Source organism: Saccopteryx leptura, chromosome 5 (assembly GCF_036850995.1).
Source record: "Saccopteryx leptura isolate mSacLep1 chromosome 5, mSacLep1_pri_phased_curated, whole genome shotgun sequence".
Lineage (NCBI taxonomy): Eukaryota > Metazoa > Chordata > Mammalia > Chiroptera > Emballonuridae > Saccopteryx > Saccopteryx leptura.
In genome coordinates, this window is record NC_089507.1 from 215,112,681 (window position 1) to 215,137,128 (window position 24,448).

At 48.7% G+C, this 24,448-nt stretch overlaps 1 protein-coding gene across 2 annotated transcripts in view; it reads left to right on the plus strand.

Annotated features, from left to right (window-relative positions):
- Window positions 1-10,069: 10,069 nt before the first annotated feature.
- The window catches only part of BCL2L1 (BCL2 like 1), a 49,112-nt gene continuing 34,733 nt past the window's right edge, over window positions 10,070-24,448 (plus strand). The window contains exons 1-2 of one of the 2 annotated variants that reach the window (XM_066384115.1): window positions 10,070-10,209; window positions 11,692-12,367. In XM_066384115.1, the coding sequence (XP_066240212.1) occupies window positions 11,804-12,367 (564 nt within the window). In that variant the 5' untranslated portion in view covers window positions 10,070-10,209; window positions 11,692-11,803. Of the gene's footprint in view, window positions 10,210-11,040; window positions 11,323-11,691; window positions 12,368-24,448 lie in introns of those variants that run through there. The other variant, XM_066384114.1, reaches the window with a different exon arrangement.

The following is a 24,448-nucleotide window of genomic DNA, read 5'->3' on the forward strand; positions in this document are numbered from 1 at the left end:
TTTTATAGAGTGAGGAAATTGAGGCCCAGAGAGGTTAGACAACTTCTCCATGGTCACACAATGTGCATGTGACACAGCCAAGATTTGAGTCCAAGAAAGCCAGCTCTAGAGACCAAACCCCTGAGTTAGTGCTCATACTGCCTCTCCCAACATGAATATAGAGAGAAAGGTATGAAAGAATGCAGGACAAACTGACAAGTGTGGAAACTTCAGAGGGGAGGAACAACTGGACATGTGGACAGAAAGGACAGGTAAGACCTGGTCAAGTAGCTCAGTTGGTTAGAGCATTAATCCAAAGCGCAGAGGTTGCCGGTTCAATTCCCAGTCAGGGCACATACACAACAGATCTATGTGCCTCTCTCTCTTTCTTCTTCTAAAATCAATAAAATAAACATTAAAAGGAAGATAAGCCCTAGCCGGTTGGCTCAGTGGTAGAGCGTCGGCCTGGCGTGCAGGAGTCCCAGGTTCGATTCCCGGCCAGGGCACACAGGAGAAGCTCCCATCTGCTTCTCCACCCCTCCCCCTCTCCTTCCTCTCTCTCTCTTCCCCTCCCACAGCCAAGGCTCCACTGGAGCAGGGTTTGCCCGGGCACTGAGGATGGCTCTGTGGCCTCTGCCTCAGGCGCTAGAATGGCTCTGATTGCGGCAGAGCGACGCCCCAAGATGGGCAGAGCATCGCCCCCTGGTGGGCGTGCCGGGTGGATCCCAGTCGGGCGCATGCGGGAGTCTGTCTGACTGCCTCCCTGTTTCCAGCTTCGGAAAAAAAAAAAAAAAGGAAGATAAGTAATTTGAGCTCTATATTTTAATTAAAAAAATAATGTAGCCATGTATTATTTGTGTGGTTTGAATTTATTGTTTATAATGGGAGTCTGGTAGGAGAGAGAAGGCCGCCGAGGAGAAAGGAGAAGGAGCTGTGGGTAGAAAGGTATTCAGGTTCTTCGGACTGTATTTTTTAAAGAGTGAGAGAGAAAGAGACAACTTCTGCTCCTGCCCCTTCCAAATCTGCTCCTACCTTCTGTGCCTATCCCTCCCTCCACCATCTAACCAGGCCGGAAACTGGACTTTCCTTCTAGTTCCAAAGAGGCGTCTGACTTCATGTAGAACAGAACCAGCCAGTCATTGGCTCTGGGCGGTGATGTAACTGCCAGACACCTCCAGGCAAGGTCGCTGTGATCCATCGGTGTGAGCCATTGGTGAAGCCATCAGAAGGATCCCTTGCATATGTGGGAAATTATTTTTAAAAATGTAAAGGAATAATAAACTTAAAATTCAAGATAGTCATTGCACATAATAGAGGTGTCTACAAAATAAACCAGGGAACAGGATAGAATTGGGAGCTTGAAAGGTCATGGAAGTGTTCATATGAAATTGAATTGCATATATGTACACAGAATTTATTGCCTCATTATTCTTTATACCTTTCATTCATTTTACATATATGTGTGTGTAAATTTATATTTATATATATACTAGGCAGTATCTAATAAAATCAATTTATTTTATTTTATTTTTTTACAGAGACAGAGAGAGTCAGAGAGAGGGATAGATAGGGACAGACAGACAGGAACGGAGAGAGATGAGAAGCATCAATCAGAGTTTTTCATTGTGACACCTTAGTTGTTCATTGATTGCTTTCTCATATGTGCCTTGACCATGAGCCTTCAGCAGACCAAGTAACCCCTTGCTCGACCTTGGGTCCAAGCTGGTGAGCTTTGCTCAAACCAGATGAGCCCACGCTCAAGCTGGCGACCTCAGGGTCTCAAACCTGGGTCCTCTGCATCCCAGTCCGATGCTCTATCCACTGCACCACCGCCTGGTCAGGCTAAAATCAATTTTTAAAAGATAAAAGGAAATATACTAAAATGTTAATAGTGGACCTGTTGCCTCTAAAGTCTAGGTTATAGTTATTTTTTCTTTCTTCTTTATTATTTTCAACATTTTCCAGGTATTAACAATAAAAAGCATTACTTTAAAAACAAGAAATATAAAAATGTATAAAAAAACACATATATAATCTCCCACATACACACATATTCTTGTATTAGTTATCTATTGCTGCAGAATAGATTACCCTCAAATTTAGCAGGTTGAACTTACAAACCATGCATTCATTATCTCATTTAGTTTTGGAGAGTCAGGAATCCAGCTTATCAGCAGTTCTGGTTCAGGGTCTCAAATAAGGTCGTAGTCAAGCTGTTGGCTATCATCATCTGAAGGCTCGACTGGGGCAAGAGGATCCTCCCCCGACTGTGTGCAGGAAGCTTCATATCCTCACCACACGTGGGTCTCTCCATCGGGCTGCTCACCCTCAGGGAGTGATGAGAGGGAGGATGGCAGGGGGAAAGAGGTGTAACCTAGTCTTGGAAGTGACATACCATCGTCTCTGCCATTAGCTACCAGCCGCACAGAACAACTTTGGTACAATGTGGGAGGAAACTACACAAGGGTGTGACTACCTGGAGGCAGGGATCTTTGGGGGCCACCTTGTAGAAGGCTGGCCACCACAAACCTTCAATGGTATGTTCATTAGTTTTGCCTGTTTTCAAACAATATATAAACGGAATTATACTGCATTATATATCGGGTTTCAGAGATCTGGTCATGCTCTGTGTAGCTAAATTCACTTAATTTCTCACTATATCATATTACTATGTATATAAATATACTGCTGTTTGTTTAACCACTTTGCTATCATAGGCATTTGGGTACTTTCCCAATTTTTGTAATTACCAGTAGTGAGGCAATAAACGTTCTTGTACCTTTGACTTGCACATATGCAAGAGTTATTTTAGGTCATATATCAAAGAATAGAGTTGCTGGGTCATGGGTCATGAACATCTTCAACTCTAGTAGGTAACGGTAAAATTTTTTTTCAAAGTTATTCCACATTCTTGACCCACACTTGATTCAGATTTTCTCACTTTTGCCCATCTAGTGGGTGTGAAGTGGTATCATATGGTGCATTTAATTTGCATTTTTCAGCACCTTAGTTGTTTATTGATTGCTTTCTCATATGTGCCTTGATTGAGGGGCTACAGCAGAGCAAGTGACCCTTTGCTCAAGTCAGCAACCTTGGGCTCAAGCCAGTGACCATGGGGTTGTGTCTATGATTCCATGCCCAAACCGGCAACCTTGGGCTTTGGAACCTGGGTCCTCTGCATCCCAGTCCAATGCTCTATCCATTGCGCCACCGCCTGGTCAGGCTCATTTTGCAGACTTTTATTTTCACTTCACATTACCATAAGCATTTTCTCATCATCTAAATCTCAGCAAACAAGTTTCTTTTTTTTTAATTAATTAATTAATTTATTTATTTTTTATTTATTCATTTTAGAGAGGAGAGAGAGTGAGAAAGGAGAGACAGAGAGAGAGAAAGGGGAGAGGAGCTGGAAGCATCAACTCCCATATGTGCCTTGACCAGGCAAGCCCAGGGTTTCGAACCGGCGACCTCAGCATTTCCAGGTTGACGTTTTATCCCCTGTGCCACCACAGGTTAGGCAACAAGTTTCTTTTTTTAAGTGTTTTCCAATTTTAAACAGCCCAGCTGGTTCTTCTGGTGCCTGTTTAGTACCCTGCACACTTGAATACACATTTTCATTCAGTCTCCTCCACTGCCATGCTCCTCTTAACCACCTCAATTTATTTCGGGAACACACCATGGGCTCCTATGTTAGACCTCCTTGACTTTTCTCAGGCAGTGACTTCCACTTAAAATACCCCCATACCGCCTGATCAGGCGGTGGCACAGTGAATAGAGCGTCAAACTGGGATGCGGAAGGACCCAGGTTCGATATCCCGAGCTCTCCAGCTTGAGTGCGGACTCATCTGGTTTGAGCAAGGCTCACTAGCTTGAGCCCAAGGTCGCTGGCTTGAGCAAGGGGTCACTCGGTCTGCTGTAGCCCCAGTGGTCAAGGCATATATGAGAAAGCAATCAATGAACAACTAAGGAACCGCAACGAAGAATTGATGTTTCTCATCTCTCTCCCTTCCTGTTTGTCTGTCTCTATCTGTCCCTCTCTCTGTCTCTGCCAAAAAATAAATAAAAAAAAATTAAAATTAAAAAAAAAATTAAAATGTTAAAAAAAATTTTAAAAAAAACGCCCCCATACCTCCTTCTCTCCAAATCCCCCGTCTCTGGGCAGAGCTCACCTGCCCTCTGCTGGGCTCCTGAAGTACTTCCTACGTATCCACGATGTTGATTTTCCCATCGAAGTCATTGTGACACCGCAGGTTTCAAGAATAGAAGCAGATCTGTCCTACCTCAGTTAAAAACCCTTCCATGGAACATAATGGAACGTTCAGAAATGGACCCAAATAGCCTGACCTGTGGTGGTGCAGTGGGTAAAGCGTCGACCTGGAAATGCTGAGGTCGCCGGTTCGAAACCCTGGGCTTGCCTGGTCAAGGCACATATGGGAGTTGATGCTTCCTGCTCCTCCCCCCCTTCTCTCTCTGTCTCTCTCCTCTCTCTCTCTCTCTCTCTCCCTCCCTCTCTCTCCTTTCTAAATTGAATAAATAAATAAAAATTTAAAGAAAAAGAAAAAAAGAAATGGACCCAAATAGACTTGGGAATGTAGATTATGATAAGGGAGACATTTCAAATGAGTGTGGGAAAGATGGTAATATTGGGATAACTGGGTAGTCATTAGGAAAAAATATTTTGGATGTCTGCTTCCCACCATACACCAAAGTGAATTTATGATGAAACAAGGATTTAAAGTTAAAATACAAAATTATATAAAAACTAGAACACAGAAATTTTTTTTATAATATCAAACTGGAGGAGGTCATTCTTTTTTTTTATTTATTTTTTTATTCATTTTTAGAGAGGAGAGAGAGAGAGGGTGAGAGAGAGACAGAGAGAGAGAGAGAGAGAGAGGAGAGAGAGACAGAGAGAAGGGGGAAGGAGCTGGAAGCATCAACTCCCATATGTGCCTTGACCAGGCAAGCCCAGGGTTTCGAACCGGCAACCTTAGCATTTCCAGGTCGACGCTTTATCCACTGCGCCACCACAGGTCAGACTGGAGGAGGTCATTTCATTCTTAAGAATGACATAGAGCCTGACTGGGCGGTGGTGCAGTGGATAGAGCATCGGACTAGGATGTGGAGGACCCAGGTTCAAAGCCCTGAGGTCACCAGCTTGAGTGTGGGCTCATCTGGTTTGAGCAAAGTTCACCAGCTTGAGCCAAGGTCACTGGCTTGAGGAAGGGGTCACTCAGTCTGCTATAGCTTCCTGGTCAAGGCACATATGAGAAAGCAATCAATGAACAACTAAGGTGCCACAACAAAGAATTGATGCTTCTCATCTCTCCCTGTCCGTCTGTCCCTATCTGTCCCTCTGTCTGTCTCTCTGTCTCTGTCTCTCTCTCTCACACACACACACACACACACACACACACACACATGGAATGACATAGAACCTGGAAGCCACAAAAAGAAAGACCAAGAAATTAAAAAATTAAAATACATTCAAAATTAAAATGTCTCCATGGTAATAAGTAATAAACTGGAAAAAATATTTGCAACTTATATGTAGAAAAGGTAAAAATTCCTATAAATGAACGAGGAAAAATGTTCAACAGAAGACCCACCAGAAAAAGGGCAAATGGCATGAATAGAGAATTCACCAGAACAAGATTCACCCCACTAAAAAAAATTCATAAATATGAAAAATTGCTCAACTTCACTCTTACTAAAAAGAAATAACATATAAAAGTGCCTCTTGGTTTTTATTTATCTGATCGGCAAGAATAAAAAGGTTTTTATTTTTTCTGAAGTGAGAAGTGGGGAGGCAGTCAGACTCCCGTATGTGCCTGACAGGAATCCACTCAGCATGCCCACCAGGGGGTGATGCTCTGACCATCTGGGCCGTTGCAACCTGAGCCATTCTAGCACCTGAAGCATAGGCCATGGAGCCGTCCTCAGCGCTCCCTCAGCGCCCGGGGCCAACTTTGTTCCAATGGAGCCTTGGCTGCCAGAGGGGAAGGGAGAGACAGAGAGAAAGGGGATGGGAAACGGTGGAGAGGCAGATGGGCACTTCTCCGTGTCCTGGCCAGGAATCGATCCCAGGACTTCCACACGCCAGACCGATGCTCTACTGCTGAGCCAACTGGCCAGGGCCTGATAAAAAGGTTTGATAACATTGTGTAAGTTCCGGATGTGAGGCATAGGCACTTTTGTTGATGGGAGACACACTAGTACAATTGCTACGGAGAGCACCTTGCCAATATCCATCCAACCCCAAAACAAATCCATATACTCGTTTACTGATAAGTCCAGTTCCAGGAATTTACCTAACAGATAAACTCCCACATACGCAAGGTAACAAATGGACAGGCTATATAGCATTGTTTGTCACAGAAAAGGGTTGGAAACTACCTAAGTGTTCCAAAATAAGGGATTGGGCAAGTAAATTATGACATGTCTTTATAAAGTCGTTGTTCATTTAAAAAAACTGAGGCAGCCTGACCTGTGGTGGCGCAGTGGGGTAAAGCGTCGACCTGGAACACTGAGGTCGCCGGTTTGAAACCTTGGGCTTGCCTGGTCAAGGCACATATGGGAGTTGATGCTTCCTGCTCCTCCCCCTTCTCTCTCTCTCTGTCTCTCTCTCACACTCCTCTCTCTCTAAAAAATCAATAAATAAAAAAAATATTAAAAAAAAAAACAAAACTGAGGCAGACCCAAAATGTAGAGCCTAGCAGGAAAAGCAAGATGTGGAAGTGTTTGTGTAAAACATCTACACCTATAAATTTGCTTGTGAATACAATGACCATCTCTGAAAGACTACAGAGGACAGGGGTTAAAAGTGATGACCTCTATGAGGGGAACTAGGGTCAAGAAAGCGGGTTGAGAAGAGAACTTACTTTTTAATTCTATGCTGTTGGGTAGATTTTTTTTTAATGTTTGTTTTATTGATTTGAGAGAGAGAGAGAGAGAGAGAGAGACAGGAACATCGATCTGTCTCCGTATGTGTCCTGACTGGGAATTGAACTAGCAACCTCTGTGCTTTGGGATGATGCTCTAACCAACTGAGTTATCCAGCCAGGGCTGTTGGGTAGATTTTTAACATTCAGTTTTCTTGTATACCTAATTTTTTTTTTTTTCATTTTTCCGAAGCTGGAAACGGGGAGGCAGTCAGACAGACTCCCGCATGTGTCCAACCGGGATCCACCCAGCACGCCCACCAGGGGGCGATGCTCTGCCCATCTGAGGCTCTGTTGCAACCAGAGCCATTCTAGCGCCTGAGGCAGAGGCCATGGAGCCATCCTCAGCGCCCGGGCCAACTTTGCTCCAATGGAGCCTCAGCTGGGGGAGGGGAAGAGAGAGACAGAGAGGAAAGCACGGCGGAGGGGTGGAGAAGCAGATGGTTGCTTCTCCTGTGTGCCCTGGCTTAGAATCGAACCCGGGACTCCTACATGCCAGGCCGATGCTCTACTACCGAGCCAACCGGCCAGGGCCGTATACCTAATTTTTAATCAATTAAATTAACACAAAATAAAACACCTTTTAATGTTTAGAATCAAGTCCAATTTACTTCCACGATCAACTTGCCAACCTCCCTCCACACCACATTTGCCCTCTCTCACTACCTGCCAGTCACATGGCTCTGTTGCAGGAAAGCGACCCAACGGAGGACAGACACTCAGATAACTTTATAAGTGTAAGAATGAGGCGGCACTCCATCACCAGAGTGCAGGCTTTATTAAAGGAGAAAGACCTGCCGGGGCACTCCTCCAGGAGAAGTGCACAGGGTTACAGACTAGGGGCAAGTTATATAGTGTTTGGGAGAGCCTGAGGGGATACTGAGGCAAAAGTCCTGGTATGTCCGGAATGCTCCTCCTTGGGGGGCTTCGAGCATGTGGGGGTTAAATCAAAAGTCCTGGTATGTCCAGAGCCCCTCCTTGGGGCGGCTTGTCAGCTTTTTGGAATTCCTTTGTCTCAGGGGCGATAGTCCAATAAGGGTGAGGTCTGACAGATAAGCGGAACATCAAGAGGGCAGTTTGGAATACACAAATCTATCAATAAGAGGAAGAGAATCTATTAGAAAGCTGGCGGAGCACGCGGGGCTAGTGGCTCCAAAGACACATGCTCCTCCGAAGTTAGATTTCTTTCTTTCTTTCTTTTTTAGATTTTATTTATTCTTTTTTAGAGAATGAGAGAGAGGAAAGAGAGAGAGAGAACAGAGGGAGGAGCAGGAAGAATCAACTCCCATATGTGCCTTGACCAGGCAAGCCCAGGGTTTTGAACCATTGACCTCAGCATTCCAGGTCAACAGTTTAACCACTGCGCCACCACAGGTCAGGCCGAAGTTAGATTTCTTACATCTTATATACCCTTTTACAGAACACAAGTTCACATACAAGGGTCTCGTGACCCCTTTGTCCAGGGGTACGCATGTCAATCAATTGATTTCAGGATGGGAGGGTTTTTTTGTTTTTTTTTAAAGATTTTATTTATTCATTTTAGAGAGGGGAAGAGGAGAGAGTGAGAGAGAGAAGGGGGGGAGCAGGAAGCATCAACTCCCATATGTGCCTTGATCCAGTAAGCCCAGGTTTTCGAACTGGTGACCTCAGCGTTTCCAGGTCCACACTGAGCCACCACAGGTCAGGCAGGATGGGAGGGGTTTTAAATGATGTCAGAGAATAAGCCTTGGAAATTGTCCATTAAGGTCTTCAAACTTTTCAGAAAAGGGAGAAGGAAGGGGCTACTTAGATCTCCCCCCCCCCTGCATTCCTCATTGCTTCTCTTCCTCCTCAGTGACTGGGGGGGGGGGGGGGGGCTGATTTCTCCTCCCTTCTTTCTTTCAAACTTTCTAGTACCAAAACCTCTCCATTAGCAAAATAAAAGCCCTACTCAAGCAGGAAGGCAAACTGTAACTTCACTCACCACTTTTACCTGGTGTTGCCTAGTCCTCATTGTAAATCACACACAAGTATAAAAATCATATTTTACAAACTTATTTGGCCAACATTTTACCCCTTTTGCTTGCTTTGCTATCTACACCATAGGCATTCCAACGCAGGGAATGAAGTACATTACAGTAACAGTACAGGTCATACAATTACAAAGGTGTCCTTTACAAAATCTCTCTGAACGCTCGGCCTAAAGCATAAAATGTCCTTGAAGCTCCTCGGTTTGGGGAGGTGGGGCTTCCTTCCTTAGCTCCTCCTCCGGCCTCTGGAGCACACTCAAGTCTTCCTGACTCTGGACGTTTTTTCACAAGCTTAGGTCGATGCTTTCCTCTGCTTAGGTCGATGTTCTTTCTCTAGACTCTTCCGATAGGCTGGCATTTACTTATACTTTAAGTCTTGGCATCTATGTCATCTCTTCGAAGAGGACATCCCTAGCCACCCTGCCTAAACAATTGTTGAATAAATATCTCTCTCCCTCACGGGGCTTACATCCCTGACCACCCCAGTCTAAAGTAGCACCTCTCCCTTTCACTCTTGTCACTATTTGAAATGATCTGTCTGCATAGTTTCTTAGTTGTTTACTGTCTCTCCATCTAAAGGGTTTTAAAAGTCCCCACGAAAACAGGGACCATGTCTTGTCTTGTTCCCAAACAATAGGCATTTGATGACTGAAATTATGCAGCACGTACTATGGACCATACATACCCTGTTCTACGGACTTTACAAATAACAACTCTTTCAATCCTCACAGTAACTCAAGGATTGAGGTTGATCTTTACCCATTTTACAGTTAAGGAAACTGAGGCACAGGGCTGTTGAGGAACGTGACCAACAGGAGTTGTAAACTCAAACACAGTGTTCTTAGCCACAACGAAATGCTTTTTTGATATATAAGCTGACGGGTAGATGAAATTGACTGACTGACGGACTGACTGAATGAATGAATGGATGGAAGGTGAATGTAAACGTTGATTGCTTTTTCCTTCTCGGGGTTCCCGAGACCTGCCGCCAGGGGGCGCTCTCTCCCAGGTCTTGACGCCAGTCCTCCGGGCGCGCACTCCCTCTGCGTCTCGGGCTCGCGCGCGCTACCGCGGCACCGGAAGTGACTGAGCTTGCAAGTTCCCCCGGTCTCTTCAGGGGAAACTGAGGCCGGCTCGTTCGGAAGAGAGAGCGAGCCGTCAGCCAGGTCGGCCGGCCCAGGTCAGCGGCGTGGAACTCGGCCGCGAAGAGCCTCCGCGTCTGGAAACGAGCTGGCAGACGAAGGTGGAATGTGGCCCCCCGTGGCTCTCGGGGCTCGCAGGTGAGAGCACCGCCTCCCCTATGTGTGACAGGCGCTGCGCCCAATGGGGGCCCTCGCCGTCCCGCTTCCGTGCTGACTGGGCTCTTTGATTGGTTATGCCGGAGCGGGCCGCCGGGGGCGAGACCCCTCCTTCCAGAAAGGTCTAGGGGGCGCCCTGAGGGAGAGCAGTTACCTAGCAACGGGGCGGTGGCCCGGCGGGTACCCGGCCCGGCGCGCGGGAGAAGCCGCGAGGCCGCAGCCCACCCACCCCCGGCTCCGGAGAGGAGCAGGTCCCCCTCCCCCGGCCCCCAAGCCCTCCCGGGGGCGCCAGGAAGCCGCCTCGGGCCTGGCTCCAGGAACACGGGCTCCGCTGTGGGGGTCCCGGAGCAGGCCTCGACCCTTCTCCCCGCCCGGAGGAGAGGCCCGGCGCCTCACCCTCAGCCGGTCTTTGTGCCGGGCGCCGGCGGCCATTGTGTCGGTGCGGGCAATGGAGGACCCGGCCATCCCCGACCGCCACCGCCGCGTCCGGGGCCTGGGGGGAGTTCAGAGAATGCCAGCGGCGTTTCTGGGGGGTCCCCGGCCGTCAGTCTCCCGGAAAGGCCCGGGGATGGCCCTTCCGACGTCAGACTTCAGATCCGAGGCCGTTTCCCCTGCCCTCCGCCTCTCCCCGAAACCTTGAGCCCCCCCCACTGAGAAGTACCTTCAGGGTGTCGGAAGCCACACCCTGGGTGGTACTTATATAGGGAAGAAAAAAAAAAAATATATCCAACAACAAAAACTAAAGCCCGCACCAGCCACCTCGGGGAGAATTCTCCTGGCTCCCAGTAGGAGGCGGCGAGCCAAGGAGCGTGCGAGAGCGAGAGCGAGAGCGAGGGGGCTGGGCTCCCGGGTGGCAGGAGGCCGCCCTCATTCTGGGCGATGGAGGAGGAAGCGAGCGAGGTGGCCGGTTCCTGAGCGTCGTAATTCCTGTGTCGCCCTCTGGGCTCCCAGCCGGCTGGGTCGCATGATCCCTCCAGCCGCCGCGAGGCCGGCTGACTTACCGGCATCCCGGCTGCCACCTCCTCTCCCGACCTATGATACAAAAGACCTTCCGGGGGCTGCACCTGCCTGCCCTTGCCTGAGACGGATTTGAATGTAGGTGGCGCGGGGGTGGGGGTGGGGGTGGGGGGGACAGACAGCTTCGGAGAAAAGGGGGTGGTGGTGGTGGTGGTTGGGGTTTAAAAAAAGAAAGAAAGAAAAAGAACGAAGAAAAAAAAAAAAAAAAAAAAAAGGCCGGTGTGATGGTTCATAGCTCACCGGTGCTTTCAATTTGACTTCATTGAAGTCCCTGGGCCGCTAGACCAGACCTTCAGGAGAGCCACAAAGAAACCGGTTCTGGTTTCTGGAGGTGGAATGTGATGTTGTCGGTGAAATGGTTTGCGTATTAATTTTTTTTTAACCCCTGAAGCTCTCTTTCTCTTTCTCTCTGTCTCTCTGTCTCTCTCTCTCTCTCCCTCCCTTCAGAACCTTATCTTGGCTTTGGATCTCAGAAGACAGCCACTAAGTAGAGACCAGACTCCGAGCGTGTGCAGGTGTTTTGGACAATGGACTGGTCGAGCCCATCCCTGGTATAAAAATGTCTCAGAGCAACCGGGAGCTGGTGGTTGACTTTCTCTCCTACAAGCTTTCCCAGAAAGGATACAGCTGGAGTCAGTTTAGTGATGTGGAAGAAAATAGAACTGAGGCCCCAGAAGGGACTGACACGGAGATGGAGACCCCCAGTGCCATCAATGGCAACCCATCCTGGCACCTGGCAGACAGCCCCGCGGTGAATGGAGCCACTGGCCACAGCAGCAGCTTGGATGCCCGGGAGGTGATCCCCATGGCTGCCGTGAAGCAGGCGCTGAGGGAGGCAGGCGATGAGTTTGAACTGAGGTACCGGCGCGCATTCAGTGACCTGACATCCCAGCTCCACATCACCCCAGGGACAGCGTATCAGAGCTTTGAGCAGGTGGTGAATGAACTCTTCCGGGACGGGGTGAACTGGGGTCGCATTGTGGCCTTTTTCTCCTTCGGTGGGGCCCTGTGCGTGGAAAGCGTAGACAAGGAGATGCAGGTATTGGTGAGTCGGATCGCAACGTGGATGGCCACTTACCTGAATGACCACCTAGAACCCTGGATTCAGGAGAACGGCGGCTGGGTAAGGACCACGCCCCTTGTGTGCCCCTTTTCTTTGCCTCTGGCCAGAGGGATCCCCAACAGCCTTTCCCCGTGTATCTTTCTTTCTGTCTTGCTCGCTGATACGTTGTTTGTTAAGGAGACACGATTGACCTCATTGCATTGCAAAAGGTTACCTGTTCTGAAATACAGATGACCTAGTTCGTGACGAACCAACCAGGCACCTTTCATTCCGGTCACCCTCATGACCCCACGCTTTCATACCCATGTTCCAGTTTCTCGGGAGGAAATCATAGCCCACATGTTCATTTGGGAGTGGAAAGTTAGCCCAGCGTTCCCCTAACCCTGATATAACTGCTCTCCCCGCAGAGGGGTGACCAGTGTCATGCCTGGAGAAGATAGTATTGTTTTTACTCCCTCAGAAATGACAGTGTGTCCTGGGCTTCCCTCCCCGCATCCAATTATCTTTATTTCAGAGTTTGCGTATCTGGTATTTTCTTCTCAGAACGGAGCACACACAGCCAGGCAGGAGTTCCCACTGGCTTGGATGGCTGAGGAGTGTCTGATTCTAGGGCAGAGTAGCCAGTTGTGTTTGTGCTGCCCCCATATGTTCCTTTGCTCTAAAGTGTGCAACTTTCTGCACGCTTGGCCTGTTTGCCAAGTGCTTGCTGTGTCACACATTAAGCCTGGACGTTGTACCTCTCTGCTTGGGGTCGGTTGGAGAGCCCCAGCTGTTCTGCCTGTTGCTTTTTGGCCAGGGCCCTGGGGCCTCTTCACCCAGCACCATTTGCTGGCAAGCAAGAACCAAGTCAGTGGGGCTCTACAGGACATTGAAATTCAGTGCTGACTTCAGAATCAAGCCGACATGGTTGTGAGTCTCTGCATTGTCACTTAACTAGCCGTGTGACCTTGGACAGGCCTATTTATCTTGAGCCTCAATTTCTTCCATTAAAAAAAATGTAGCAAGCCGCCTTGCCTTGCAGAGTACTGTAAATCTTGGAGCTAATGTGAGCATAAGTGACTGACACCAGCAAGTTTGCTGTAGTAAGTCGTTCTTGGTCCAAGGCACACTTTCTGGGACCTGGAGTCATGCCTCATTGCTTTCCCAGGGAAGGAGGATCCTTGTGCCTGTCACCAAGTCTGGATGAGATAGTGGCAAGAGATTCTGTGCCAATGGTCATTGCAGGCAATTTCTGTTATACTGCAGTGACTTCACTCGTATTTTCCTGCTATCCCTGCCTGTGGGAGGGGCAGGACTCACGAGAGGTATTCTGTTCCCTCAGAATACTCCTGAAATTGAGCAGGCTGTGAGAAATAAGTTATCTATTGAAGGAGCTGAGGTGGAAGGGGCCATGCACCATGGACTCAGGAATGTCAAGAATGCAATTATCCATAGGCTGGGCCGAGGGCGTGGCAGGCACTTGAGTTTACCACTGAGCAGAGACCTCTGAGTTTGCCCTGGAACCCCACCCCCTGTCTTATTTCTCATTTCTTTGCAACTTTATCAACTCTTCCCACTGCCAGTTCTTGTACATGGCAAAGGGGTCAAGTCAATAGAGGTCAAATGACTGGGGCCGGTTGTGGGAGGGAAGGGAGAGGCTCACTTGAGCTCAGGCTGACCCGACTTGAAAGCCATTCTGTAAATGAACTCCCTGGGGGGATAAATGATTAAATAGTTCCTGTTGGTTTGTTCAATGACCTCTCATTCCTTCCTGCTTTGGTTTTCTTTGGGGGCAAATATTTGTTCAGCTGATTACAGGAGGGACAGGATTCCAGTACTTCAGACACACCCTCTGAGGCATCTCCAGGTACAGACTTGGGCCATTTGTCTACTTTGCCTGACTGTTGTCTTTGGCCAGTGGTCCTAATAACAGGTGGGTGGTTGCCAGCTATTAATAAAAGGCAATCTGAGAGAGGTACCTGGTCTGTCAGCCAGCCTCCGCAGAGGGCTACCCGGGCCAGAGATTGGCCAGTCACCCAGTGTTGCCCGTGCAAAGAGGTTTTAGACATAGCAGCACTGGGCAAGTGCATTAGATGGATTGAAATTCCATTTTCTCTCTCTGTGCTCAAGAATCATCAGAGCCCGTTGGACAACATACCATCTACTACAGGAGTAGACAATCTTTTTATACCTACTGCCTACTTTTTTATCTCTGTTAGTAGTAAAATTTTCTAACCGCCCACCGGTTCTACAGTAATGGTGATTTATAAAGTAGGGAAGTAACTTTACTTTATAAAATTTATAAAGCAGAGTTACAGCAGGTACTTACCAAGTACTTTATCTTGGATTTTCGCTAAATTTGGCAGAATAAATCTTTATAAAACAACTTACTATAGTTAAATCTATCTTTTTATTTATACTTTGGTTGCTCCGCTACCGCCCACCATGAACGCTGGAATGCCTACTAGTGGGCGGTAGGGACCAGGTTGACCAGCACTGATTGACTACTTCCTCTTGGTGAACAGAGGGGATGTGTGGATGAGCCAGCTATGTCAGAACCATTTCTGGGCATGCATTTCCCCTAGGCCAGGAGGTATTGACTCAGAATCCTCTTGAGTAGAAGGTCCCTTCTACCCACCTCCCTCTCAGGTACCATTCGTTCTGTTTCAGCTACACAGACTGGCTACTGCAGTGGCATCTCATAACCTCCTTGGAGGCTGTGGCTGGGGATCCAGGAGTGTAGGAGTTACGGGTCAATTCCATCCTTGGGTATTCTCTAATTCCTGTGGGAAGAGGAAGGAAAACGAGCCTTTATGGAGTACATCTTACATTCGAGGTGTTGTGTTAGGTCTTTTACTTATGCAACCAAAATTTATTGAGCATCTACTATGAAGCATGCACTGTATTAGGTGCTGGCAATAAGCCAGACATGGCACCTTTCCTCATGAAGATGACATGCTGTTTTACATATTTTACACGGGAACCTTTCGAGGTAGGGAGGTTTATTCCCAGTTTACCTATGAAGCCGAGCGACTGGCCCCAGGTGTCCCACAACCAGTTAAGTGACTGAATGAGAATTTACATGTAGGTTGGCCTGACTCCAAAGTCTAAATTCTTTCTATCTATATCAGTTTCTCCTAGGAGTAATAAAGTGACCCCGGCGTTCTAGCGCAGAAAGCCAGAGGTGCTGCTGGGCCAAGTCAAACATGCCTGTGGAGGTGCTCACTCTGGTCTGGGATCCTGGCATTATTGAGGGAGCTGCAGGAAGAACAGTGCCATTGTTGGCAGTCGCAGGTTCCCAAAGGCATGTGGGTAGCCGCAGATTCTGGCACCGGCAGAACTCAAGTAGGCATCAGGACTTTGCCCAGTCAGAGTGGGCTTGTTGATTTTTTCATTGTTAAAACCCTCTCAAGCTCTTCCAGTAGGTAAGAATCGTGTGCATGTGGGGGGAAGGTATGTCTATTTAATTGTGGGGGACGTTCCACGGACTGGAATTTCCAGAGTCATAGTCACACCACCACCTGCCTTGGGTCACCTGGCAAGATGCTAAACCTGTTTGTCTCTTGTTCATCCATCTCTCCCACCTGTAAAATGGAATAATGATAACTATCTGCCATAGCTTGACTCTAGTAAAGGGGCTAGAACAAAGGCCCTTCCTGGGCCCTAATTGTAGGGTGGAAGCACCCCTTTTCATGAATAGACTCCCAGCCTCAGAAGACTGAACTTTGCTCCCAACATTTCTTTTTTTCTTTTTTCTTTCTTTTTTTTTTTTTTTTACAGAGGCAGAGAGATAGGGACAGACAGACAGGAACGGAGAGAGATGAGAAGCATCAATCATTAGTTTTTTGTTGCGCGTTGCAACTTCTTAGTTGTTCATTGATTGCTTTCTCATATGTGCCTTGACCACGGGCCTTCAGCAGACTGATTAACCCCTTGCTGGAGCCAGCGACCTTGGGTCCAAGCTGGTGAGCTTTTTGCTCAAGCCAGATGAGCCCGCGCTCAAGCTGGCGACCTCGGGGTCTCGAACCTGGGTCCTTCCGCATCCCAGTCCGATGCTCTATCCACCGCGCCACCACCTGGTCAGGCCGCCCCCAACATTTCTGAAATAAAGTCAGCCCCTGAGATATTCACCCAGTATGGTACAAGAATTTGCCTTCTCTAGAGGGTCAGAGTGTTTGTGGTGCTTTCCAATGGGAAGGTGGACAGTTACTGGGTGAGGACCCTGGTGGGTCAGGACATTTTGGGATTGCTGTCCCTGGGAAACCCCACAGCCAGATGGAAACACTATGGTTGAGAGCAGTGAACAGTGTGGGGAGAAACCAATTTGGCCTTTCCCAGTCTGCCTGGCTCTGTGGTCTTCTAGTTTCAGTAGGTTTCTCGCCTGTTCTGGCTCCTTTGGCACAGATAAATGTTTAGTTGAAATACCTCAGTGACCTTTGCAGATCTCAGCAGCTGTTGGCAGTTCTGTGGTTTTCTTGGGGAAACCCCATTAGAAACCCCAAACGTGGAAATTTTTAGTAATCTCATTCAGGTCCCGAAGTGAGATGGAAGTGTCTCGGGCTACCCCGCAGAGCACCCCGTTCCGGATGGACACTTGAGATAGCTCTTAGAACTCGGTCACCATCGCAGGGTTTTCCAGACTTCCTATGATGAATTTCCCCAGCAGCCCCGTGGAGCCCTCCAGCTGCTGGTAGAAAATTACCCAGGTATTATTTCAGGGTACCCCAACGGAACCCAGAGGCTTTTCTTGACTTTTGTGTGGGCAGTCACCAAATTTGTTTGGGTTGCAGGAAGCAGCAGTCGTTAGCTGTCTCTTCCCAAACAGGCGTCTGTCCTGTGAGCCTGTTTCTCCCAGTATTCTCAGTGCCCTCAACCTTCCATCCCGGGCTTTCTTTAGGCAGCCGTGTTTTTTTCTGGGTTCAGCCTGGATAGGGTTAGGGGTAATTCTCCATGAGCTGTCTTCTACAGAAACATAATCTCCTACTGCATTAATTAGCAGGGCCCTGTCCCCGCCCTCAACCTCCCATCTAATTCCAGTGTCCTCCCTAAGGACTCCCTCTCTCTTCTGTGAAGGAGGCACTCTGCTCTGGAGGTGCTTCTCTTCTGTTCCTCCAGCCGACAGCCTGTCTTCCCCGCTCCCAGTTGGCAGACCCCAGTCACACAATCCCACTGGGTCTTTTTGTTTCGCCTGAGGAAGAGAAGACCCACGAGAATATGATCACCAGTTTCAAATATCTGAAGGAAGAGGGGCTAAGCCTTTTTTTTAAAATCAGTATAGTCCCCAGCAGAACTTGGATAAATGAGAGGAAAATAGTGATAGAATTTCAATTAGTGTAAAGAAGACATTTCTGACACTACCACATCTCTGTCAGCTTAGCTTCCTGAGTGTCCTAGGCCGTACATGTTTGTCCATACTTCCTCAGCACTGAGCAGAGGTCTCGGGCATAGTTGGTACCTAGTGAAAGAGATGCCCACTACATTTTTGAAGAAACATACACTTAGCAAACCAGAATAATAGTAATAGGAATTGCCCTTTACCTAATCGTTTATTCATTGATTCAAACTTTATTGAGCTCCTACTATGTTCCAGGCTATCCTGGGTACCAGAGGTACATACAGCATTAAATAAAACAAATTTTCTGCCTTTGTGGAGTTCACATTTCAGTGGGGAGAGGCAGACAATAAACGTGTAATTACATACATATATACATAAACACATTTCATGTGTATACATACACACGTATATATAACGTGTTAGGTGATAGTGCTACGAAGAAAGCAAAGCAGGTTGAGGCATAGGGCATGCCTAGCAAGGGAGGTGGGGCTGCGATTTTAAGAGTTGTCAAGGTAGGCATTACTAAAAGGTAGTATTTGAGCCCAGACCTGCAGAAGATGGGGTAGCGGGCAATGTGGGTACTTGTAGAAAGGGTGTTATAGGCAGAGGAAATGGACTCGAGTAGTATGCTTGGCGTGTTCAAGGGTAAGCAAGAAGGTCAGTGTAGCTGGAGAAGAAACACTGGGAGGAAGGGTGGGAGGAGGTGGGAGTGGAGAGTGGTTGGGATTGAGGGGGGCGGGCAGTCAGGGGCCGGTCACCCAGGCATTCCAGGCCTTGATGAAGATTTAGCTTTGGTTGAGTGGGAGAGGCCAGGAGGTTGGAGCAGGGGTGAAATGGTCTGAATTCTACAAGGGTGGTGCCTGGGAGCCCAGTGACGAGTCTGGGGCAGCTGCCAGGCAAGAACAGCCCTGGCATGGCTCAGAAGGCAAAGGTGGAGGTGGTGGAAAGGGACTGAGAAGTAAGACCAGGTTTCACACAGCAGACCTACGGGTTGGCCCCCTTGGAAGCCACATTTTTTAACCATTTAGAGATCACAGAATGAGGGCTAAATATGTGAGATGTTCTTCAGGGAAGGTTCTCTTCAAATGTGGTATCTGGACAGTCTTCTGCCATTCTGGAAATTTCTGTTGAGGCACTGTCACATGCCTGGGTTCAGGTCCCAGCTCAACCACACCTAGCTGTGTGACCTTGGGCTGCTTCTTGAATTTCCTGAACGTTGGGACGAATAACACCTTCCTCAAAAGGTCATAGCAAAGACCTAATGAGGTGTACTTGAGATGCACAGATCCTAGCTCACATCGGTACTGTAGTTATCATCTTCGCCGCAGAACTGTCGGAGACCCAGTTGCGGAGTCTTCAGTATCTATCCATTCTCCCCTTCTTGGATGAGATGCTGACCCTCCAACACCTCCTCAGGGCAGGTAGGCTCTACCCATGTTCCTGTCGGCAGGAGCTCCATGGTGTTCCTGTGCCATGTCCAAACAAGCCCAGGCCTCAGAGTCAGGATTCCAGTGGTACTCTCTGTCTGCTCTGTGTCACTGTCTGACCTTGGCCAAGTCACTTCAAGCCCTGTTTGAAGATGGCCCGTTTCCCCACCTGTAAGATGGAGGGTTGAAGTAGACAGCCTAGGAGTCCTGGTTCTCATTGGCTGTAGGCCTTGTGGCAGATTCCACTGTTGCTGTTTCACATTAGTTATGTTTTAGAGTGGCTCTTTTCTCTCAGTAGCTGCAGTATTTTAATTGCAAAAATTAACCAATCTCGGTATCAATGTAGAGTATTTTATCACTGACCCCACACTAGCACTGCTACATATGTATGTAGCATTTCACTGCTTAGTGCTTTCTATCCACCTGGCCTTTTTGATGCCCAGGGCCACCCAGGAAGCGCAGCCAGAGGGAAATCAGGCTGGGAAAGATGAAGCAACTTGCCTGAGGTTACATCAGGAGGAGGGTGCAGGGTTCGGGCTTTCAAATTAGGACTTAACCAATTACTTGCATGTGACCTTGGGCAAGTCTTTTAACATTTAAGTGCCTGTAATATAGTACCTTTTTCTGAAGATTCTGTGGGTTCAAGTCTTAAGACTCTCAGAGTAGTGACTATTAGGATTAGCAGCAAACAGCAGCTGCATCCTAGGGCTCCTTCAGTCACATCATCTGGCTTCCCGTTTATTACATACTGATTTTTGCAAATAGTTTTTGCAGAAACTGCCTTTGGAACCTTTTGCTACTTGTTTTCCTCCCTGACGAGACTCAAGCCAAGCTGGAGGCTTGCAGCTCACTCCCAGCTACAGGGCTTTTTGGGCCCACTCCAGAGCTCCCCTCGGAACTAGAGGTTTTTCTCTTGCTCTTCAGGAAATGCCATTGCCATGACTTCCATGGACTGCTTCCTGTCCCAACCCAGCAGCCAGATTCCTGCCGGCCAGAGAGTGGAAACTGGAAAGTAATGTCCCCAAAGGCTCCCCCCTCCACAAACTACTTTTTTTGGATGTGTCCCTCCCTTTCCTCTTGTCAGTTAACTTTCTTTGCTTCCTGCCCCTTCACTGTTCACCCAGCTTCTTTCTCCAGCCTCTGATCATCCTCTGAAGATTTAGAAAGCACATTTCTACTCAGCTCTGTCAGATCTCCCCCACCCCACACTGGAGGGTGCAGAACTCCTGGGTTCTCTCCATGCGCCTTTACTCAGTAGCAGTTTCAGTCTTGGACTCCCCCTAGAGGGACATTAAGTCTGTCACTAGCAGTGGCTTATGTCATCCATTAACCCTGAATTCCCCAGGGGTCCCCACGGTGCCCCTGAACAGGATAGAGATCTTAGAGGTTGGCACGTATAAATCCTGCCTTTTGGAGATGGATGACAGTGGGTGGAGTGAATTGGAGCCTGTTAAACCCCACCACCACTGCCCAACCCCCAACTACTCCCCCACCCCCACCCCCACCCCTGGCACCTTTCAGGAGGAAGCTGGGTTGAAAACCTTGTTGGACAGTCATCTGAGGCATGGGAGATAGCTTGGGAGGGGATTGGAACGCACTCAACTATGCCTCAGATCCTTTGTTCCGCTCTTGAAAGGGAAACATTCCCCTCCCTCCTCCCTGGCCACACACACGTGCCTTTGTTCCCTTGAGTCAGGCGGCTGGGAACACAGTGTCCCTTCCAAAGGAGCCTGACTGGCCTCCCCAGAGACTGACCTCCTGGTCAGTGGGACTGGGGTTTTTGGCTCAGGAGCCCCCAGCCTCAGGTCCTTTCCGTAGAAGAGTTTTCCTTTCAGAAGCTGAGAACTTGCCTAGAAGCAGCTGTCTAGGGACTTACCTCGAATCATTCCATGGGATGCCCGTGTCCCCTGGATTAAACAGGCCCTCTCTCTTACTTCACTTGGTGATTAGTATTATTGTTAACATCGCTATTAATAGCACCTACCATTTATCAAGTGCTTACTCTATGCCAAGCATTGTTCAGAATGCTTTACATGTATTAATTTATTCCATTCGCACACTACCCTGAAGTTGGTACTATTATTATCCCCATTTACAAATGAGGCAACTGAGGCACAGAAAGGTTAAGCAGCTTGTGCAAGGCAGCACAGTTAGTAAGTGGCAAAGCTTGAGAGGGCAGCTGCCAAGCTCCTGCTTTTAAACACTACATTGTGCCGCTTACCCCTGTTGGGCCAGTGTCAAGATGATCGTTGGCATTTCTCCAGTGCTCCCTGGGTGGTAGGCCTTTTACCAACATTGTCTCTGTTACTATACCAACAACCTTATCACTGTAGGACACAGATTTGGGAGGACTTGGTTAGCAGGAGGCAGTCTGTCTTTGAAACCAAGTGTGTCTTACTCCAAAGCCTATGTTATCTCTAACCCTTCTTAAAAACCCTACAAGGTAGTGGTGGTGTTTTCATGTTATGGTTGAGAAAACTGCGACCTAGAGAACAGTGACGTGCTCGGGGCTTCATTGACTGTTACCAGGAGGACCTGGGACTCACACTCCAGGTGTTGGACTTCATACTTTACCGCCTTCGTAGTCTGTTGATAATTGTTTTCATGTGCATGATAACACTTTAACATTTACCAGACTTCTTTGTATACATCGTTTTACAGGGAGGTGGGTTGGGTGGGTATGGTCAGTCCCATTTCAGGGAGGAAACTGAGGCGCAGGTCTTATCCCACAGTAAAGGGCAAAGCCAGACTCAGAACCCACGTTCTGGCTTGTGAGGCAGGCGATTCCGACGTTGCCTGCCTCCCCTAAGGCTGGATCATTGCTCAGAGCTGTCTGCAGTTTTTCTTCTGTAGAACCATCCGGTGCTGGTGAATGCTTTATGTGTGCTAAATGCAAAGGACACTGGGCACGCCGGTGAGCGGGACTGGGACTCAGGCCTCAGTGGTCTGTTTTTATGCCCCACACCTTGGGCCTGGCTGGCGTTCTCCTGCCATCAGTCTGTGTGCATCACTAGTCCGTCCCTGCAGTTCCCAGGCAAGGTTTATTCTAGTTAATATGTATTGATCACCTTCAACATGCCCATGGATAAAACTCGATTCTGATTTGAAACTTAGTCTGATTCCTTGCTGGGAGTATAACACTAGGCAAGTCAGTTTCAAATTCTCATTCATAAATCTGAGAGAGCAATACCAACCTACCAGAGTAAGCTAGGCTTAAACAAGAAACTGAAACACAAGTGTTTTTTAGTAATAATAACAGATACTCTCTGTTGAGTGCTGCTGGCTCTGTGCCAGGTGCTTGTTTATGCCCTTGACATAATCATCTTGTTTGGTCCTCACAACTGCTCTGCTGTGAAGATGGGGAATCAGAGCTTCAGGAAGCTCTGTGACGCATCCACAGTGACACACCTTGTACATCTTGCACTCAGGAATAGCTGGTGCCAAAGCCTCCCCTCAAGCCTCTGCGTCATAGCTTCTCTGCAGGCCCAGACTGGCTTATTTCACCCTGAATACTTGGCACAGGGCCTGGAGTTGGGCAAGCACTCAGCCAGGGGCTGCTCAATGAATGTGAAGGGCTGTATTAGATGCAGGTTAGGCTACAAAAAGTATTTCTGTCTCTAAGGAAGCAGACTCATTTGAAGCAGTAGGAGTAGTCCCAGAATACTCAGGGAATGGCTCCAGGCAAACTGTGCCCAGTCTGTAGTGTAGACTCCAGAAGTGGAAGAGCCGGGCCCCACTGGCTGCCTCCTGCAGGTGCCCCGGCGCCCTGCCAGGTCGGCCCACTTTTGCCACCAGCCACCCGATTGATGCCGTGACCTAGAGGTCTCTCCTCAGCCTGCATCACAGGGTGCATGCTCCCTCGCCAGCCGCACCACCAGCCCAGACCCTCTCTGTGCCAGTCGTGGACTGTCACAAGGGGAAAGGTCACTAGGAGCTTGAAGGGTAGTTTTCTCAGCAATATGACTTTGTGTGGTTCACAGTAAGTCCTCAGTTTCCTCGTCTGTAAGATGAAGGTAGTAGTCATTCCTCCGTGAAGATCACAATAGGAATCTCTTTCTCATAGGCTGCTGTGTTTCTCTTGCATGGATCACTCTTCCGCCAGGTCTGATCAGGGCCATCTTCTTATCATTTCAGTCTCAACTCAAATATCACCTTGACAGAAGCTGCGCGTGTTTACATGTTTACTGTCCATCTCTCCCAGTAAAACCTAAACTCCAAGAGTATAGGGGCCTTGTTTCATCTTAACCTTCATCCCCAGTATCTAGGAGGGTGCTTGTCTTAAAGGAGACACACAGCAAATGTTTGTAGAATGAGTGAGTGAGGGACTGTAGCTCACCTAGCTGAGCGCCTGACATTCAGTGTGCTCAGTCAACGTAAGGCATCACCATTATCTGTGAGGGAGATGTATGTGGGCCATGACGGCTTTCAGTGGGTGAAGAGTGCGGCAGGGGTGGGCTCGGCTGGTAGACAGACCTGGAGGGTGGACTGGGAAGCACTTGGGAGACTGAGGAGGCAGGCTGGCTGAAGAGGGTGTGGGTTGTCAGTGAAGCTGTCATGACAAAGGAAGCAGTGACTGACGGTGGCCTCTGGGAGGAGGGGTGGCGATGGTTGATGGTGGAGGTGGGCCCAATGGGAAGAAGCCCAACACCGGAAGGATACCACTAGGTCTCCAGTAACCCCTGGGAAAGAGGATCCCTTGCCAGCCGGGGCTCAGCAGACAGAGCTGCAGGGAGATAAGGGCCAGAGGCACCTGCGCCCTGCTGCTCAGGTAGGCTGCCCTGGTTGTTATTTTGGGGCTCTGGGCCAGGTGCAGATTCAAAGGCTTGATTGAAGCCTTTTGGCAATTCTGGTCTCAGCAGGGTAAACATCACCTGTCTCCTGCCACCTGTGGCAACAATGCCAGGAAGGTACCCTGGGCAGGCCCAAAGGGGCCCAGCTTTCTTGCTGCCCTAGTGGAGCAAGAAATACCCCCCAGGAGGGGCCACTCCTTTCCTGCATCACAGCTCTCTTCTGAAGAGCTCAGGTGGCAACAAGGTGCCTCCTGCCCAAGAGGGACCCCCACCCACCTCCCCCGTGGTTTTGGCCTGTGGAAGTTTGGGGCGGGGCATTGGGAGCCGTTGACAGCTGGGCCAGCTGGGGTAAGGAGGTTGATTTGGGAGCAGGTGCAGATTTCGGGGAGGGTGGGGCCTGAAGGGAAGTAGGGATCTTGGTAGGCTGCAAAATTTCCCTCCCCACCCCCCAGCCACAGCTGGCTTCTCTAGGAACCTGATGACCTAGTTACAATGCTTAGAAATTGTTAGCTTAGTGTGCAGTTTAGAGCTGTGCCAGTCTCTCTTCTCGGAGCTTCGTGGTTCCAAAAGGTACCCTGACATTCCCCCAGAGGGGTTCCATGTGAATGAC